The sequence below is a fragment of the Melanostigma gelatinosum genome (assembly GCF_949748355.1).
Source record: "Melanostigma gelatinosum genome assembly, chromosome: 11".
Lineage (NCBI taxonomy): Eukaryota > Metazoa > Chordata > Actinopteri > Perciformes > Zoarcidae > Melanostigma > Melanostigma gelatinosum.
In genome coordinates, this window is record NC_136644.1 from 20,232,845 (window position 1) to 20,253,700 (window position 20,856).

At 43.9% G+C, this 20,856-nt stretch overlaps 1 protein-coding gene across 1 annotated transcript in view; it reads right to left on the minus strand.

Moving 5' to 3' along the window:
* Positions 1-20,856, minus strand: part of lrba (LPS-responsive vesicle trafficking, beach and anchor containing) — a 170,130-nt gene that overhangs the window by 112,988 nt on the left and 36,286 nt on the right. The window contains exons 19-30 of the mRNA XM_079278784.1: positions 20,621-20,702; positions 18,414-18,537; positions 18,094-18,286; positions 10,999-12,366; positions 10,695-10,885; positions 10,079-10,232; positions 9,272-9,452; positions 7,525-7,646; positions 6,794-6,901; positions 6,575-6,716; positions 5,846-6,170; positions 161-330 (exon numbers count right to left, since the gene is read on the minus strand). Of these exons, the coding sequence (XP_079134910.1) occupies positions 161-330; positions 5,846-6,170; positions 6,575-6,716; positions 6,794-6,901; positions 7,525-7,646; positions 9,272-9,452; positions 10,079-10,232; positions 10,695-10,885; positions 10,999-12,366; positions 18,094-18,286; positions 18,414-18,537; positions 20,621-20,702 (3,160 nt within the window). The remainder of the gene's footprint in view (positions 1-160; positions 331-5,845; positions 6,171-6,574; positions 6,717-6,793; positions 6,902-7,524; positions 7,647-9,271; positions 9,453-10,078; positions 10,233-10,694; positions 10,886-10,998; positions 12,367-18,093; positions 18,287-18,413; positions 18,538-20,620; positions 20,703-20,856) is intronic.

The window sequence follows — 20,856 nt, forward strand, 5'->3', positions numbered from 1 at the left end:
AAGAGCAACATTATTCTGCCAGACACAGGAGCAAAATAACTATTGACTTGTTCAAAACACTCAACCAGGTTATGACTCCTCTGCCCTTGCAGAAACACTGCCATTCCAATATTTGAGTGTGTCAGTGTGTGTGTGTGTGTGTGTGTGTGTGTATACTTACTAGCTGCAGAGTCTGCAGAGGTGCTCTGTGACGCGTCACCAGAAGATACTACGGCGACGCTGTCGATAGGTGTCCCACCAGACACAGACGCAGCAGTGGCTGCTGGGACGGCAGCGGAGGTGCCTGGAGATGGTGTCATGCCCACTTTCTTGGGTGCGACGACGACACTTCTGTATAGAGACGGATCGCTCCTTTAGCCGTCACATTGACAGAAGTATTGTAGTGCAGAGGGTGACGCTGCCAGCTCACAGCGAGCCTCGTGAGACTTTAATGTTCACAGTATGGCTGGAACAAAACCAACTCTGGCATGCACCCATGAGACTGGAAGGGTAATTACTGGACTACTTTACTGGCACAAAGTATTCTAAAATAGTTACATTCATCGTGCACATGCAGCCCTTCAATTGTTTACTTGGCCATAGAAGTAAACTGGCATTGTGAAGAAAAATGGCAAAATGCTTTGTATATTTCTGTACAAACAACTGGAGCCCACTTTTGGTGTATGTTTTCAGCCTCCAGGGTATAAACTTAAACTTTTTGCAATTGACAGTCATTCTTCTAAAGCACATAATATGGCCGTTATTGTTTCAAACTACCGGTGCCAATATGATGCCTGGAATACGGTATGCATGCCATACCTTCCCTTGAGGAATATTCTTCAACAACACACGTTTTTTCTTAAAACAAAATATGCCAAACTTCCGAAGGCATTAGCGTTTAATGTCGTCTTAACGCAAGCAGCTGTGCAACAACCTGGCGAAATGAAACACTGTTTGTTTCCCGATTTCACAATTTAGAACAGAAAATATCTGATGAAAGAATAACACACATTTGATTCCAGTTTTAGATGAATGTTTGCGGTACTTCATTCTACACAAATCTCTGCAAAAAATATTACGGTTTGGTACCCAGTTTAGCTTCAGTCAAGTTTTACATTCACCATTACTTATTTTACTAAAACATTTTTTTTAATCTGTTGAGCACAAATCCCTGATCATTGTCTGCTCGCTTTAATTTCTAAACAGATATCTACACAGAATATGCTGCTTCTTTAGATGTCCCTCTAGTAACGCAACAGGAAGTCTTTCTCGTGGAGATGCAGCGCGACTGGAGTTCAATCCCCAACCAGCGAAGAGCAGATGGGAGGAGAGCAGCATGCAGATAAGCTGTCAGTTTAGACCAGGGCTCTGACAGACCACTGGCCATATCAAAGAGAGCCTGGCCCTGCTTATCAGTGCTGACACAAGGGAAGCAGGGCCTAATCACTGGCTACTGCTCCCTCTCAGAAACACAAAACAATGCAGGCTCACCAAGATACGCAAGCATACATCAAATGCACAAGATCTGAATACGGGAATAAAACAATGTGAGCATACGGACACAAGAGCTAACATACAATACATTCCTGCAGACTCCCGGAGTTAGTGTTTATGCACACACACACACACACGAGGAGAGCTGGGTCTGGCTCCCTGTGGTGCAGACAGATACCTGGCTGCAGTATCAAACGCTATTCTCAGTTGATTTAAGGCAGGTGATCAGATCCATTAAAAGTTACTGTGAACCCTGACAGCTGAACTTTGCTTCAAGTGATGTATGATTTACGAATAATAGAGCTGCATACGAAGGCCAGAGGGATTTACAGTTGTGTTTGAAATAAAAACAAACTGAAAAGGTACGGCCAGGAGAGAGTGGAGAGAAAAGTTTCGGGTTACTTTTTCTCTGTTCTGAGAGAGAGCGGGCTGGATGGTGGTATCAGGAAACAAGGGCGGCGCTGACGTGAAGCACCCCAAGTGTCAACAGCAGGGGAGGGAGACAGAGGCCCCCTGCTGTGTGCAGGGAGCGTGTGCGTGAAAGTGTCCAGAAATATTTGAATATATGCATATGGGCGCACAGACAAGTGCACAAGTGTGTGCGAGTCTGCCAGTGAACATCCGTCCGTGTATGTGTTTGGCCTTCCATCTGTTCTGCAAAGGCCCAGTGAATTATTCAGCAGGTCATTAGCCACACTTATCATGAGTGGGCCGCCCCAGTCGATTAATCAGCCGTCAGCGGCCCCACTCAACCCACAAACAGGAGCCCAGGGCAGCGTGTGAGTGTGTGTGCTGAGGCTGCATTATTTAAAGGCTTTAACATACAATGGATAAGTGTGGTAAACACTGCGATTCCAGTAATCTCTGCTATTTCAGGTAAAACAAGTGCGAGAATGAGTAAGGAAGTGTCAGAGGTGTGTGTGTAAAAAAACAAATTGAAAAAAAAACATGCTCTAGAGTAGTAACTGAGCCAAGTCTTGTGAGGGAGCAGTGTACATCCGTGTGTATGTTGATGTTATTATTATTCGTTAACATTCACACCGAAACATTTGCATGTTCACACTTTCAAATGAAGTGTGATCAAGTCCACGGCATCCCAAGCTGTGATTGGATGATGATGGCTGGTGTGGGAGGGGCATTAACTTGATGACATGAGTGATTAATGAGGGGAGCAACTGGGACCTTAAAGGTATGAGACGAGCAGAGTCTCAGTGTTTTTCATGTGTTTGTGAGTGTGTGAGCATATTGCACTGCTTCTGGTGTTTGTATCAGAAATACAATCGTTGGATGTTACTTATGTAGAACAAGGGGCAGAAAAAATATGTATTTTGTTAATTATCTACCGAATGCAATGTGTTGATGTGCATGTACATACTTATGTAATCGTGTATGTGCAGGTGTATGAATGTGTTAAGCCTTGTTTTTCTCAATGCAAGTTTAAAATACTTTTGCCGTCAGTGGTATAATTTGTTGTTTGGGTTTCCAGTGGGATTTACAGTTGAAATTTTTTATTTACCATTGCGCCAATATGTATCATTCTACTTTGAAGTTTTCTACTCCTGCAGATATCCTCATCATATCCTTACCATCTTTTTTAAATAATTTTTCAGTTTCATTTCAGAATTGAATTATTTACCAACATGACTGTCTTGGATATCTACATCTTTTTGCATTTCGAGTGTGCGACCATTTTTCTTCTCCACTGTACCGTGGGCTGTGGTCAGCACCTCTCCAGCACTGGTGCGCAGACCCTCTCTTATCCTGGAAGTGTTTGCATAAAAAAAGAATTGGCTGAGGTAATCTGTAGCTTTTGGATGTTCACTCTTTCCGTTGTGTTTGTGTCCGACATGCTAACCCTCTTCCAAAGCAGTACATTAACAACACTTCAGCATCAACACAACTCATCTGCACGTCAACTCCAACATGCATGCAGGGTCTTCTGCCAGGAATGCAAACAATCGCACCATGTATATCCCAGTGTCTAACACTCACATATTCGGCCGAACCATGCAGTCTAAATCATCGGCTTGTACAATGACACTGTTTAGTTCTGGTTTGTGTCAGCAAATATTTGCAGACTGGCTGTCATAACAGGGGCATGGCTGAGAAATGGATGAGAGAAATCCAGCAGGTCTCCAGTAGTCAATAAATCAGTCAGGGTACTTCACCCCCTGACCAACCCCACAGTTTTTATCTGGGGGATCCCAGCTTCTTTCATACATTGCTGTCGTAAATCCTGCCCTCTGGGCAAGTGGAAAGTTTGCCACGTTCACGCAGGAGATGTCAGTGTAGAATATCAGCTAGGGCTTGTACTGGTGTCACTGGGAGACTTACTGGTTAGTGGGAGATGCTGAGCAGTGATAGAGTCATTACAACAAGATAATAAACACAGCATGTCTGCATGCGTGGTAGGTAGAATTGGTAAGTGTAAGGACTAGAGACAGCGGGCTGATAAAGGGTGGTAACCTCAGGAGATAAGGGAATAATATAGGCGTAAAGCCAGCGAATGGATATGGAGAGGAAGGTAGTTTTGAACCAAGAACCATCAAAATAATTTGACACCTCAGTGGTGAGGTCTTCGAATGGAGGAACATCGAGAAGATGGGCGGAAGGATAGCTTGAACGTGTGCATATATTAAGTACTGACACAGTCAAGTCAATTCACTAAGTCGTCAAAAAATGACATTTTGATTATTATCATCATCAAGCAAAAATGCCAAACAGTCGCTGGTTCAGAATTCCGAAATGTGAAGATTTGCGAATTTTTCTCTGTTTTATATCTATCTAACGCTGTTGATCGGGCAAAAGTAACAATTCAAAGAAGCCACTGTGGGCTCTAGGAAATTGTAATTTTTCATAACATTTTCGTACTTTATAGAATCAATCAATTGAAAATAGATTAAGGATGAGTAAGGTTGTATTGTATATTTAATTTCCCTGCCTTTTATTTGATAAAAGAATACATATTTGTGACCCCTTTTGTGAAGATTTACATTCTAAGTAAGAAGCAATGTGCTTGGGCTGAGAGCCAGACGGAGTTGGACATTATTAGAAAAAAAAAATGACAAATGTACTGTTGGTTTTGGTGCATTTTCATGGAAATGTATATATATTTATTGGCTAAAATAAGTATCAGTTACAGCCCTGCTATGTGTTCATGTGTTGACACCCTCAGAAAGGCTTCTATTCTATCTTAAGAGGGAGCCTGGGCTGTATACCTGGCATGAAGAGGCTCCCATAGGCTACGAGCGAGTTGTTAGTCTATGTTCTCCAGCTCTCTGACGTCCTCTCTTCCTACTGAGTGTGCTCAGCGGACAGGAGCCAGTCTAATCCCCCTGATATGAGGAGCGCCCTGAGACCTGACAAAGCATTCCTCAGATAAAGACACGCGATCACAGAGATGCCGTGGAATTCCCACAGTTGGGGGTAGGCGGACTGACCAAGTGCGTTTGTAAGAGAGAGAGAAACGGCGAAATGTTTTCTTCAGTACATGAGAACCTTGACTTGACATCACCCCCATTGAGACTTCTTTCTTCCCCTTCACCCATCTCTCTCTCTCTCTCTGTCTCTACCACCCTCCCCCCCCCCCCCCCCCCCCCTCTGCCATTTGTGAATGTCTGTCTCGGAGTGAACGCTCCAAATGCAAACCAGACCGGTGACCATCTTCTCTCACCTGGGCCCGTCTGTGGCTTCTGTACCAGGCTCTGCTTTTGAAGTCTTACTCCCGTCTGTTTACCACTGCACCTCCAGGGGTAATGCAAATTATGCATTTATGCCAGAAACGGGATAACCGTTCAAATGTTAGACAGGGGGAGACGAGCAGCAGGAGAGATGAAAAAGAAAGTCATTAAATATCAGTGACAGGGGGAAAAGAAGCAGCTTCGTTTCTCTGTCTCTTCATCCCAGACATGTCTCCTGTTTTCCAGAAGACAGTTTCTTTGTATGGCCGTTTGCTTGGGATGAGCACCTACATCAACAGCTCAAAGAAACAACAATGGGAGTAAGGCGGAAGGAGTCAGAGACTAAGTTCCCCCCCCCCCCAGTTCAAAGAGGTTTCTGCAACAGAATGTCTTTTCATGATCCACCTCCTCTAAGGGTACCAAGCTGAGACGTCTTCAAGGTCTGACTTTTAAAAGACCCCTGCGGTTATGTCGGGATAAATGGTATAAAACTGTCAACTGTGAAGCTTGAGAATCAACTGTGTATTTGCACCATATGGGCTCTTGAGAAGCTGACGAAGCTGTCAGGTCTGCACCGGAGGAATTATAGTCCAGATATCTTTCCCACAGTCCCCAATTTGCATGGCCAAAAAAACATGATTTTCTATAAATAGTACGATAGTATGTGTGTTTGTTTGAACCGGAGCACTCACCTATCAAAGGAGCGGAACTGTAGTGATTCTCTGGCCGCGTCGCCCAGACTTCCTAGAAACGCTGGTGGCAGCAGACTTGGATCCACCATGAGATCAGCTGGAGCGCTCACGAGGCTGCGCAGAATGTCCTTCACATTCTTGCCCTTTGAGTCGGCAGGAAGCGAAGGTCTGACCTCGGAAGACAGTGTGGACAGGGCCTCTGAGATGGCGTCTGGACCGTGAGTCACGCCAGAGGATGAGAGGTCTGCCTCGCTTGCGGCGGTCGAGGTGTGGTCATCACCGATGCCGGAATCATACCGCCGGAGAGAGACACCATTCTCCACTTCTAGTCCACCAGAAATGGCGGAAGACATAAGAAGACATAAGAAGACATATAATAAAGAGGAAATGTGAGCAATAAAGTAACGTCTGCAATATAAAAGTTTAATTGCAGTGGTTCCCAATCTTGAATTTGGGACACCCACAATTGGTCATGATGTGAATATCAAGAAAAACAAGACAAAACCAAATTCTGCTCATTTTTTTAGTTAATTTTTCTCATTTTATAGTTTATTGCTGTGTAGTACAACATAGATTCAACAGCCTCGAAAAATGATTCAAATGACGAATCTAAAAGGGGGTCGTAAGTACAGTACGTAAAGCTTTGTATTTAGGGCTTAAAAGCAGAAAGCATTACAGCATCATCTACCCAAAAAGATCCATATTTTTATGATTTATTTTTCTGTATACCTGTGCTCCTGGCCGACTGGGATCGCTGAGGGAGTTTCTTGTCATTGTGGGGCTCCAGGATGTCGCGGTACTTAGACACCATGAGGACTGAGATGAAGTAGACAACAGCAAGCGCCAGAAACTGAGCCTGCTTACTGTCCTCCTGAAACAAACAAATACACTAAATGATCTGTGTCATCTGCAAAAAGCAGTCATATTTTGTCGGTGTGCTGTGCTCACGATATCTCTGAAGACGACCGCCCTGAGGCGGTTAATGTCCATGTCCTGTAGAAGCCGGTCCAGCTCTCTGACTGGAGACATCCCACCGGTCACTGCATCAACGGGACTCTGCATCCATGCACGAAAATCAAACCATAAGCCAAGAAATGTATTATAATCTCAAAGCAAAGTGCGAGCAGCACATTGCACGTTGACACCAATCAGGATGCTTATTAATCCATGTGCACTTCATGGAGTAGGGTAAGGTTTCACAGGATAGGGAAGATATCCCTCCTGGGATCATGTCCTTAACATAATGGCTTTTCTATAGAGCCACTGCATTATAAATGAGCTTTAACACCCGGTTCAGGGAAGAGCAACATGACTTTACTGGAAGTCACTGTATCAAATCAAAGGGGCAATGACAAAAGGCCTCGTCTAGTGTCAGAAATAGCAACCAGTTTGGTAATTCAATAAGATATGAGCTAATGCAATCGCACTTGGTTGTTGTTGGTGAGCAGGACAAAGGACAAACACTCCTCCTGGTTTACTATTGAGTACAGGAAAAGGGCAAAGGAAGGCTCAGCTATTTGCAAGTGTGAAAAAAAACCTCCAGTAGAGCGAGAGTAGGTTGCTGAGATTTATAATGTTTTGTGTTTTAAGGGAAACAATTGTACGCATCTAATAACAGCAGAGGACGTTGAATAAAATGCGCAAGATAATGAAGTGAGCGGCTGCTTTTGGTTGCTTGCCTGCGCGGCTGCAGACGTGGACGGTCCAATCCCAGCGCTATAGCCGCGTGCTGAGGCCTCTGCGCCATGCTTACATTGGGCTTGCTGACACTCCAGGCAGTTTCTCACTGCCATAGCACACACTGAGAAGAGATGTAGAAAGAGATATGATGCGACGTCATTTTCAGAGTAATATGTGGAAGGATTATGTTGAAATCACTAATAAAAAAATAAAAAAATAAAACATTCCTGCTCATAAACTGAGAAAACTACAACAGGAGCAGCTGAGAGAGACAAAAACAAAAGGAGAAAAAGTGGGGCCATGACAAGGTCAGTGCTCTGGCCAACTCTGGCAGCATCGTTCACTCTTCCCTGCTCCACCTCTCCTCCCAGGGTCACAGTGCAAGGGTGTGCTCTTGAATCACAGCCACTGTGTGCAGCTCCCATAACAAATGACACTGCCAGGGTGCGCACATGCTGACTCGGCGGCCATATACGACCTTTGTCGCAAAAACATCTCGTGGTCCGACAACTTATGTGGCTTCAAAACTGGCATGTTTACCATTTGTAATCTAATGTGCCGCTCTCTCTGTTGGAGCCCCTCCCAACCCCCGCCGTTCTGTACTTGACAACTGACAAATGTTAACTCTGAGCCATTTAGATTACGAAGGAGGGAATTATTCCGTCTGGAAATGGGCTCGCTTTTTCCATTAGGACTACTCTTTCATACGACCATTTGTAAAAAGAGAGGAGGAGGGAGGGGTGGAGATGCTAAAACCTTGTTACGGTCTTCCAAAATCAGATTAGGTGCCAGCAATGGGGAGCGCATACCTCATCAAATATTCATTTCATAACGGCTGCTTTCTAAAACTGGACCTGTAGTACGCCGGCATCACTTTCCAGCAAAACCCCAACAGCGGCAACGATACTGATCATTTCTGAGCTCTTTGTAAAACAAGTTTGCATTTTTTAAAAGCCTTCTTGTTTGTATACTTCACTGTAATGAGAATCTAAAAGTAAAAACTGATCGCGAAAAAAACTGATACGGAACAAAGCACAGAGAAATTATTAAAATCAGTGTAGAAAGTATTGCACCACTTCCACTACGAGTGAGTCCGTGTGTGTGTGTGTGTTGAACCGTGTTTTCTGAAAAGGTGCACCGCATAAAATGAATAATGTAGGAATTGCAATATCTTTTATTCAGCTCGAGCGTGGCTTGGCTTCTGATGCTGTCAGAGGAAACTGTAATAGCCTGGAACAGAAGGCAGAAAAGGGCCTCGGGCTACGCTGCAGTACAGTGCGGCCAAGGCCATTATGTAGAACTCACTATATCATGATAGCAGCCATTTTAGAGTGTTGCCATGCAGTGGGGTTATAATAACAAGATAAGAGAGTGCCGATACGAGCAGAGTGAAAGAGGCGAGGGAATGAGAGCGGCGGCTGGAGATGGAGAGGAAGACGGCAGAGAAGAAAGAGGGAATACAGAAGGGAGGGTCAAAAAGGCTACAGGGAGACATGACTGAGGCGAATACAAGAAGCTACTGCCGGCTGATATGAGGTGGATCGATGAACAGGGGAGGACAGAGGGCTCTGTGAAAGGGGGAGATAAAAGACGGCAATTCAGACGAGTAGAAGGACGGCTAGACAATTGCAGAGTTAAAGAAATAAAAAAAAATAGGACAGACAAGGATGCATGAGCCTATTAAAATAAAGGAAGTAGACCGAGTGACGGGGAAAAGGAACAAAGCTAAAACATCAGCGTGCGTACCGAGGCGAAGGCACTGTCTGAGGATGCCTCCCGACGACATGTTTTTCTCAGCTTCTATCTCGGTGAAGTTGAGGGAGCTGGCAAAGATGAGAACGTCCACCAGGTTGATGAGGCGCTGCAAGAAGGTGACTGAAGTCTCCACCGTCAAGCCTTGGGATGGTTCGATGTTCTCCAGTTCGTGCTGGGAGCAGAAAGAGGAACATTCACAGAGTAATTAAAAGGATAAGTAATCGTACAACATCCTCTAACTAATTCAACTGTTCATTCAGGATGGATTAAATACAGGTTGATTTCAAACGCTATTATCTACATAGTAACAAACAATAATTTAGCTTTAAGTAAATAATAAAAATGCATGAAAAGAAAGAAAAGAAATCTAAAGAATCTAAAGAGAGAAAAGTAAAATAAATGCACTTGTATAAGAAAACTGATCAAATAATTATAACTATGAAATGACTTGCCATTTAAACAATGTTTCTCAAAAACATGAACATAATATAACGGTGAAAAACAAATTCAGTCTTCATTTTGTTATAGGCCAGACACAACTGAATTATGATGGGATTGAACTTCAACCTGTGTCTTAGACAGAGACAAAGAATCATGAAAGAGAGCCACTGAGATGAGGCAACACAAAAACAAACTAACAATGTTAGGAGGCAGCTAACTGTGGGCTAATGGGATTGGAAAAGGTCAATCTGGATGGATAACTCCCTGCGACTGGAGCCATCAACTATATATACAGCCGTGGTTAAGTATACACACATACACACACACACACACACACACGTGCACGAGGCGACTCACAGAGGAAGAGGTGGCAGCAGAGAGCAGAGGTAAAATGCCTCCACAAGCCATGATGAGGTTGTCCACCACCTGGGAGATGAGGTGGATGCTGTTGTGGACAAACACGATGTTCTCACTGCTGTTCACAAAGTCCAGAATGGTCTTTGTGGAGTGACTGAGAGGAGGAGAACAAAAAGATCGCTTTGTTAACGAAACACAACGTAGAATGTGACAAGTAGAAGAAACATAATCCGGTTTGTTGTCAAGTAGATTTAAATCATACAAGGAATTTGCTTTGGTGTTGAAATAAATTTAAAGAAAAAAAGAACTACAAAAATCGAGAAACTTAAACTTGTCTTTAAATGTGTAAATATGCAGAAAGAAATTCCTCATTTTGAAACACTGCATATTATACAGTTTATAATGTGAAGTAAGCAAAAATCAGGAGTGAAACCTTCTCTGTGACAGAACAAAGAGTCTTTCAGGCAGCACTTGATTAGGAGAAGGCTTGTGAGATGGGATCTCCTGTCTGCTCCTCTGAGGCACACAATGCCAATAAATCTCTATTCCATTAATCAATTAACAAAATATAGTTGTAAGCTAAAGCAGCAGCAAAGTCAGCGGATTGCTACCCTACCTCCTCCACATCTGGACATCTGTCTCGATAGAGAAGAGCAGGTCAGCGAGGAGGCGTTGGTGCATGTGGGACCAGCGGAACTCTGGGATACGAAACATGGTGGATCGAGGGGCCGAAGTGCTGCTGCCTTCTCTCTGCTGACCTGAAGACCCTCCTGCTGCTGCCGCCGCCGGCTGGCCTTGGTTCGTTTCCTTCAGAGAGACACCACACAATAAACATCAACATAAGGGTTTGGAACTGAAACTGATCAGATTCATACGACATAATTTATTGAAAGGTCAAAAGTAGAGAAAAAGATGCGTACTGTTGTAGAGGTCTCCTTCAATTCAAGTCTCTCTGTGTCTAAGGCCACATTGGACACATCTAGTCTGGCAATTTTGATCGCTTTGGTCTTGCTGACAGAGTCTGCACTCTTCTGGGTGTCAGAGATGGAGGCGGCGGGGGTCCTGTCCGCGGGAGCGGACAGAGCGCCCTGTTCAGTGGTGTCGGGGGTCTCTGAAGGCTGGCTAGGTGAGGTGGAGTCTGATGCTGCTGCAACATCCTGGCCTGCAGAGGGCGCTGTGGTGTCAGAGGGCTGCTGGTCTGCAGAGGAAGACTGTTCCTCTTTAGCTGGTTCTGTCACACTTTGTTCAGGTGTTTCAGCTGGAGGAGCCTGACCGGCCCGTTTCTCTTCAGTTTCACTCTCTTCTTGTGTTCCAACCTCCCGCTTCTCTTTCTCCACGTCAGTCTTCATCTCATGACCTTCCTGATCATCTTTCTTGTCTTCACCCTCTTCGTGTTTATCATCCTCCTTTTGTCCTACCTCCCCTTCCTCTGCGGTAGCAGCTGAAGCATAAGAAGACTCCCCTTTGCTATCATCAGCATCACTGGTGAGGATCTGGTCACTGATGGAGGACATGTCAACCAGGTCCTCGTTGAAGACGGAGGCTCCACCCAGCTCGCTGTTCTCCAGACGGGCCGCAGCCTCGGGGGACGTTTGGTCAGCCTTACCTTCTAGTCCTGAAACCACTCGCGGTTCTACATCTGCTTCATTCGAGGAGTCTTCTGTCATGGAGTTTGATGATTCACCTTTGATAGCTTCAGATTTATCATCTGGTACAGGTGGTTCATCGCTCGCACAGTCTCTAACCTCTTCCATTGCTTTTGTGTCATCTGTTTCAGCCTGGTCGCTAACTGGTGTTTGTACATCAGTGTTCTTGTCAGCGGAAGCCTCAGTCACTGGTTCCTGCTTGTTGGTCTCTTCACTCTGTTCCTCTGTATCGTCCTTTTGTGTCACAGTAGCTTCAGTCTCTTTTCCATCATCACCTGATCCTGTCTTGGAAGACTCTTGAACCAACTTCTGCTCTTCTTCTTCTTCTTCTGCGCCGGCCAGGATGTTGGACATGGTGATGGATGCGTGTCTCCTTCCACCAGCAGCCTCCGGTTGGCTGGAAGAGACGGTGGAACGAGAAGCCGAGTCGGGGGACTTCTGGGACAGCTTGTCCACTGTGAGCTCAATGACAGTGGAAGGGGCCGTCTCCTCTGCCGGTGGCCCGTTGACACAATCCATGGTCTCCGAGCTTTGGCTGACGCCAGAGATGGTTCGGAGTGTGCTCAGAGAGCCTGCGGACTCCTGACGCTGGTACTGACGAAACATACGGGACAGATTGTCTTTGTGCTGCTCAAAGGTCACCTGCAAACACAAAAGAGGATGTGTTCAAATGGTGGCACCAATCTACCCAATTGGTCTATTCTTAAATCGAAGGACAATTTAAGTCTTATTTTTGTATTCTGGCCATCATTTCAATGACTTATAATATTATATTTACCAAAGTAATTGCCAAGACATGAGAACACATTGACATTGCTCAATTAATACAGCAGATAAAAGTGGAACCAGGAAGTCAGTCTGACAACTGTGATGGACGTTAAACAGGGACAACCACACAAGTTTGGCTAACTTGGGGGTTTGTTTAAAACCTGAATGATCGTCCATCAAACTCGTTTAAGTTGCTGTGTTCCCAGATTTCAACATATAACTTGGTGACGATCATTTTGTTACTACCAATAGGACCGTATAGCCAAAACTACAAAAACAAGACAAATTGCTTTAAACAGAGATTATCCTGTAAATCTAGTTTTTCTGAAATTGTTGGAAAAATGTATGTAAAGATTGTAATTCTGTTTGTTTGAGAATGCAGAGAAGGCATCATGAAATGTTGAAGAATCCCCACCATGTTACTTAAAAGTACATGTTCGTTGTATTATCTCATGTTACAGTAGTTCTACAGAAACATTCCAACAAATGCCATCACATATCTTGCCGTCTCATCAAATAAACCCTCATCATCTCAAACTGCTATCTATCGGTTCACACTCAGCCTTTTAACTGAATTATCTCTCCATGAGTCACATCGTGCCCCAACACCCCGTTTCATCTGGAAACATTACATTATGGAGAGGAAATATTCTCAAAATGCTCTTTAGTTGAGAGCTTATTACTGCATCTAACCACTGGGACCATTTGTGGTTAACCGTGCCATATTTAAAACTTTTCCTCTCTCCCTATGTGCAGTTGCCCACGGACTATTAACCTCCATCAGTCTTCTTACATCTGATATGGGGAGACTAGACTGCTAGTCTATATCGACAATGGTCTGCAGTGGCATTTGAGGAAGAGCCCATCCATGTAAGCAGTCATAGATTAGCAGTAGATACTATTAGTGTGTGTCTGCTAGCTGTGCTGAGTGCGTGTCCAGCATCGGCATATCCTCCCACGCCCAATTTAAGACCCGGCATTAATCACTGGGCTTGGAGGACAGAAAGTCAAAGATGGGTTGGTGGTGGAAGGGGGGGGGGGGGGGGGGGGGGAGAGACGAGACCCACTTTGCTGCTTTTTCACCTGAGGCTATTTGGACAGAAGGAGAGAGAGAAAGAAAATGAGAAAGCCAGAGATCAAAAGGAAGGTAAAAAGAAACTGCAAAAAAGGAGGAAGAGGAAGAAAGTGAGTCATGGCGAGTGGAAGAATGGGAAGGGAAAGAAAGAAGCTGATTATTTGTAATTAATTAGGCGTTATTGTTCTAAATTAGCCTGCTACATGGGTGCTCATTAATCTTCTGTAGTGGGAGGCAGTGATTGGTAATCCATAGCTGTTTTCAGAGTGCACAACCCGTTCTAAATGCGGCAGTAGTCCGTCTCTTTCTCTCTTCCCCAGCGATCACACACACAGCAAGACCTTCTACCCCATTAGTTTGAGCTTAATTTGACATTTACCATTTTTAGCAATTAAAAGGCTGCACCCAGAGCACGCTGCTTTGGAGATTGCGCGGGAGAGCGGTGCAGAGCATAACGTCATAGATCCAGGATGCAGCCTGTGCATTAAGATGATGTGTGCTGGCCTTAAATGGGGCTCTGTAACAGATCCAGTTACCGTTAGACAGAGGTAGTAGAAGTCTGTGGTTTTTAAAAGAGCGGTTAGCCTTGCTACAATATATAGAAACTGCCTTGGGTGGCTAAGACATCAGCGCTGATCTAATCTAATTTCATTATACTCCATGACTCGGCCTGGCCTCAGTGGGGTATGGGAAAATGTTATGGTAATGTACAAAAACATGGTGGGCTTTTCTAATGCGACAGGTAACATGGTATTAACTGGGCGCAGCACGGCCGCATCATACAAGGGACTCGAAGTGCATTGGAGTGGATGGGACACCATCATAAACAAGAAGACGTTGCAATACTTCAACACGGCAAGTTTTACACAATCACATTTACACAATAATCTATACAGAACAGAGACCTTCCATTGTGCCCATGTCTGTGCTGTGTAGCTGATCTGGAATAAGCAGAGGCCCCACACCACAACCTGTTTGGTGAGGGTCAGCGTGGCAGAGCGCTGATCTTGGGAGACCCCCGCAGTCGGAGCCTGGGAGTCCCCATTTAGATAAATAGATGGAGAGCGACCACAAAACAACGGGGAAATGGGGAGGGCAGCATGGCTCTAATCTGATTAGCTAAATGCAATTCCTCCTCCAAAATCAATGTCGTCTGCTACCGCGGTGCTGGCTGGGTGGTTTTCGCTCTTGTTCGCAATATCTTCCGTTCTCACTCGCTGTAAAAACATTTTTCTTCCTGGTTTTCTCCTCAAATCTGATCCAGTGATATGCATACAGACTTTATCTGTAATTTCTATCACAACCATAAGAAGACAAGCTTGCACAAAGGTCCTATCGGACACTGTACACTCATACTTTTAAGCCAACCAGCCAAATTCATGAGGTTTCATTAGAATTATTTCACTTTGAGACAAATATTTTTGCAAGAATTACAAGATGAAAGATCAAACGCATGTCCTGGGGATTGGCTACTGTACAGCAGAGACAGCTCCTGATGAATGGCTCTCATCTAGCATTGGCTTTTCAATGTTCTCACTGTCTCCTTCCTCTGTCCACTCGTCAATGCATCTCTCTGAAACCCTTCGCAGCTTGTGTGTAATGTCTCAAACCACAGAGGGCAAAAGCTGCATGGCAAAACTATTCTGCATTTCTCAATGAACACAAAAATGCTGATTTGCTGCAATTAAACTAAATTCTTCCAAATATGCTCAACTTCTAAACATGATTGTAAAATGACCAACTCAAAATGTGTATTCTATTTGGTCAAAGATCTGTTGGCTCAGTTCATATTTATCTTTGTGCTAAAACAACTGGCGGGTATGATGAAGTCAGCCGACAGTGGGAGTCTGGAGGGCGGAGGAACCTTCACGCCCCGATGTCGTTCTTTTGGAGATCTCCTTGTTCTCAAACTGATTTGTGTGCAGAGATGGACGAGGGGCACCTTGGGTGGGTGTGTGTGCTGAGAGCGGGAGGGCTGTTGTGTCAGCGTGCCCACCTGCAGGAACATCTGTCTATTCAGAGAGACGCTTGTGCAGATATACTTACTTTCTAATGACTGACAGACACACACAGAGAGAGGAACAAAGTGCACATAGATTTTCATATTTGTTTTTTTTTAACAAATCACAACCAGGTTCTTAGTGCCTCTTGTTTCGTCTATGCTTTAAATAAAACTAAATAAGAATAATCTGACTTTGAAGTAGGACAGTGATAAAAGAGACAATCACAAAGCAAGTCTCCAGTTCCCAGAAAGACTCAAATAAACATCTGTACACCTACAAATTGGTATGACTGTACAAAAACAGATACCAGAAAAAAAATACCAAATATGGTTCCAGTTCACTGTTCTACACAAAAGATAAGTCAAGATTCGAATCTAGTTTTGTAAAGCCAATAATGTGAGCAAATGGCATGAACTATGGAAAGAAATAGGAAATAAAACGAGTGTATTGTTAAAACTTCACATCTTACATTCTACATAACAAAACGTGCTTTGAATGCAACAACTAGAAGAGGCACTCAGGGAGCGTAGACCCCCAGCAAAGACAGTTTTCATTTCCATATTTTCCATCCAGTTAACAATAATGAGTGTATCTGCCCCGCGACTCGGACAAACGGACAAATAAACCAGCAAACCAAACCTCATTACCTCCTTGGTGGAGCTAAACTACGGAGATACAAAACACAATAACGCATTAAAAGAAAATGCAGAACAAAGATACTTGCCTCAACTAGCAAGGTGAGGCACATTACCTCATACATGTCAAACTGACAACTTTACCACAGTTGACCGAAGGCAAACCAATTCATAAAGTCTGTGTAGGGGAGAAAGGGGCAAATGTGTATTTGTGAATGCATATATGCACTTATCAAGAGGCTCCCAGTGGGCTGGTTGTATTTATGAGGCCTTGTTTCTCTGATTGTTCTCGCACGGTTCCGATGAATATTCAATGGGCTTGGAAAGAAGGGCTTCCTCGAGCCCAAGAGAAAAGGAGGGCAAAGAGAAAATGTGCCTTGTAACACACACACACACACACAGCCCTGCAGCAGTGGGAGGAGAGAGCAACAGTGACAAACAGCTTTGGTGCTACAAAGGTGGCAGGAAATCTATCATTCGGGACAATAAAATTGCAATTGAGTTTCTTTAGCTTTTTTTATAGCAGATGCATGTATCTTGGTGGCTTGCTCGTGCTGCAGCGATCCAAGTCACAGGCGGGGTCCCTGCACGGCGCAGAGCGTGCATTTCTAGTGTGCGTTTGTGCATCTTACATCTTACATCTTACAGGAGCAAGGGTTTATTCACACACACTGTATGCGTTAGAACAGTGCTGGGCATTGTAACTAGAGCCCGAAAGAAACGGCATTAATCTCGTGTGTCATCTTTGTGACCCTCTTACATCAAACACAGGCCTCGACTGCCAATGTGAAACATTTCCTTAGCCTTTCATTTCAACACGCTGTATTTTAATTGCCGGTTAGTTCTACAGTGTGAAGAGGTATGAAGAGACATCGGTGGTTCAGAGCATCCAGCATGCAACACGCACCATCGCACTAACTGCCGCCGTCATTGATCATGTCCCAGGCAGTCTGTCTGTGCCCCCTACTGGACGCCAACGCTCACTGCAGCCCGCGCTGCAGCGGAGCGTCTCATATCACAAGTACTTCTTTAACGCAGCGTTCAATCTGCCAAAAAAAAAAAACTCAGACCACAATCTGACACCAACCTCAATTACTCCATTGCTTTGGAAGAGAGTAGCGCAATATGATATCAACAGTGAATTTCTTAAGCAGTATTTTGAATTCAGCTTTTGGAAATAAGAAGTGCCAGAAGTTTATTTTTATCTGCACAACGTGAAAGAGAGAGACTCTATACATAAATAAAGAGTGGAAGGGCTGGTGGACTCATTTCCATTGGTTTACACTGAAACTAGCTTTTAAATTATAATCACTGTTTGGTTCCACAGCTTAATCTGATGGGCACGGAGAGGCCAGGTCCAGTTACTATTCCAGAATGCTAGCCTACGCTGCGAGTTAGAGGGTCAGACGATAATGCTCTCTAATTTCTGATTTGATGAATTGCACTGTCAGATTCAAACTAAACATATGGGTGACAGAGCCGATGGCGTCGACTGAACACTGCTGTCCGTTTGGCTGCAATCTGGCTGAGGAGGAGGGCTACGGTTACAGTAATCTGGTGAATGTTTAGGCTGACAATACTCAAGCAAGATGTGAGTGTGTGCGCATGTGTGTGTGTGCGCTTACTAGAGAGAGATAAAGAGTGTGTGAGTTAAAACGAAGAGAAACGGAAACAGAACTCAAAAAAAAAAAACTGTAAAAATGAAACAGATGAGGAGATAGAAGGAGATCCACAGAGGAGGATAAACAAAGCTGTGTGTGTGTGTGTGTGTGTGTGTGTGTGTGTGTGTGTGTGTGTGTGTGTGTGTGTGTGTGTGTGTGTGTGTGTGTGTGTGTGTGTGTGTGTGTGTGTGTGTGTGTGTGTGTGTGGATATAATCAGTGCTCTGACCTTGGAGTGGGTGATGGACAGGGTGTCCACCCAGACGCGCCAGCCGCCCCACTCATACTTGATGGCGTGGTAAAGCAGGATGCGGAAGATAGCGTACACCATCTCTGTGATTTTCTGCTCCTCGCTGTTTTGCGGGTTGATGAAGCACAGAGAGAGCATCCACTCCTGCCACACAGAGCACTGCAGCAGGCTCCTGAAACAAAACAAAAAAAAGTGCGGGGAATATGTAGTGCTGAACGTGAATCCCACTGGCGCGCAAACAGTGCGTGGACCGGTGTGTGGATGTAGTTCTCAGTCTTGTGAAGTGTTGGAATTCTTACCTGCGGTTCTCTCGGCTGTTATTGAACAGTTTGATCATGTCTGACAGAAAGACCTTGCGCACCTCCATGCTCTCGGGGGACGGGGGAGAGGTCTTCAGCAGAGCAGCTATTATCTTCAGAATTTCTAGAAATATTAACAGAAACATAATCCGTTAAAGGATTGAGTTGAACAAAAAATGAAGAGTAAATGTTGTAAGGAAAACATGAAAATACTTCTTATTCTATTCAGAACGTATGTCTGTGTTGGTCGTTTTGTAAAAAACTAAAAAAACATTATACTGGAGAAAGGATTAGGATTTTAAAAGTTTGCATCTGGAAACATCCAGCCTTCTACTTGGAAACTGCACAAATCAACAACTAAATCAAACATTGGTCTCAACATGTGCAAATCATTGTGTCACAAACTATCTTAGCTCCCTGAACACACCTGAAAACAGCGCACAATGAAAAGAAAAAGAGTCCAGTCCATTGATCTTTATCACACTGTAATGGTTTTGGTATTGTTTCAAACGAGAGAGCCAGAGTTGCGGGCCCTTCTGGAAGGCTTGGCTTGGGTTAAACCAAAGAGACTGACTGTTTAGATGAATTATCTAGACAATGTCAGTGTCCATTTACTTTGAGTGGAGAGACGCCGGGGCTCGGATTTCACTTGTGTCTTCAGACCTTGGCGCTAACAGATGCCCCCTTGCCCCGGCAGACGGCTGTGTTGTTTCTACGCCTTAGTCACTCAAATTATGAGTCGCTGAACCTTTACTGCCAGAAAATTACCCCAGCATGTACCGGGAATGAGGATGGCGGGATGGCGTATTCCCTTCTTTTTTCCATTTGCTCTTGGTTCCCCTTTCCCTCGAGTTAATTTGAGGGAAACGGTACTTCCTCGGTTTGTTTGATTGGCTCTGACGTTACTAAAGACTGCAATCAGGGGGCCATTTTGGGAGTTTGTCGCAGATTAAATCAAGAGAATGCACGGCAAAGGAGAAACAGACCACCGCTCTGTTCTGTGCTCATGTGTACAAACCCATACAAGGTTTCTGATATACACCGCCTGTCTAGGATGGTTGGGTCGGAGAGTTTTTAACACAACAAAGGCTTAAGATAATCAATGTGTGACTACAGCGGGACCTTGTCAGATTAAGGCTGGTTGGAAGTAAACCTTGGTTGTGATTATACCGAGTGCTTGGATTTCAAACTGATTAAAGTTGATTTGCAAGTGTGTGCACAAAAGGTATGTGTGGAAGCACCGATACAGAAGAGAAGGGGGATACGTTTGCTTTTCTTAGCTGAAATGAATACTTAACATCTCGACATAAGAAAGATTTTGTGAGTTGACGTGAAATTGGAGGTAAGTAACGGCCTGAGAATATCAGATAGGAGCACTGATCAAAGCCCGGAGTCGCTGTCTCAGCTCATTATCTTGCAGCATATGAAAAAAATGTGCATGCACCGTCTACTAGTAATGATGCACTGATAGAAAAAATATATCATAAAAAAATATGCAGATTGGTTATGTGCAGGTATATAGTAATACATACAAATGCAGAGTATGTGTGCATTTGTAAACACAAATTGTAAATATAAATAATATTACTCAATCTACGTTTACTTATATGATAAATAACATATTTTAATCACAAAATAATACCATGAAATAGTAACGTGATTTATCAATTTTACGGTCAGATCTTTCTTTTTTTAAATCAACTAATAAAATACTGCAACATTAAATATTTACTCCACAAAGTGCATATAAATACTGTATTAACGTTATATGATTTAAGCAAATGTAACACAAACTAGATTTCCTTCAATGCAATTAAATAATTGATTAAATGCAGACAAACATAATATTTTTTTCCACTGAATTAAATTCCATCATAATTTCTTTACACATATCACTCTTTATATGCAAATCAATCCCCACAAAACATGATACCGACTTCCCATAAAACCAGCAGATGTGTGAGTATTTGTCACACAAAGTGTTCGCGCCATCCTCGTGCTCGGGATTATGCGCGACATCTGAGGTTCAGTTGTATGAAAGTACCCTCTGGCTGCAAAATTTATGTCGTTCATTTGTTTGACTGTATATAGCGATTGCACAGCTCCGTTGGGAATATCCTCCAGTGCAGTATGGAGCAATAGGTATGTAGAGGGTACGCTGCAGCGGATGATTGAGGAGAGTAGTGCGGCGCAGAGGAGGCACTTACGTGGGTTGAGAATCTTCACAGTGGAGTCGGGGTCCGGATGCTGTTTATGGATCACTTGAGTGCAGATCTGCTCTGTAAGAATCTACCGGGGGACACAGAGGGGATTCAAGTCATAAATATCCACATCGGTCTTAGCAATAACAGAGACACAAACCACACTATGGATACGGAAAGCTATGTGTATGTTTCACCATCACATAGTGAATAATAGTCAAATTAGGTTTCTGCAGGTGGTC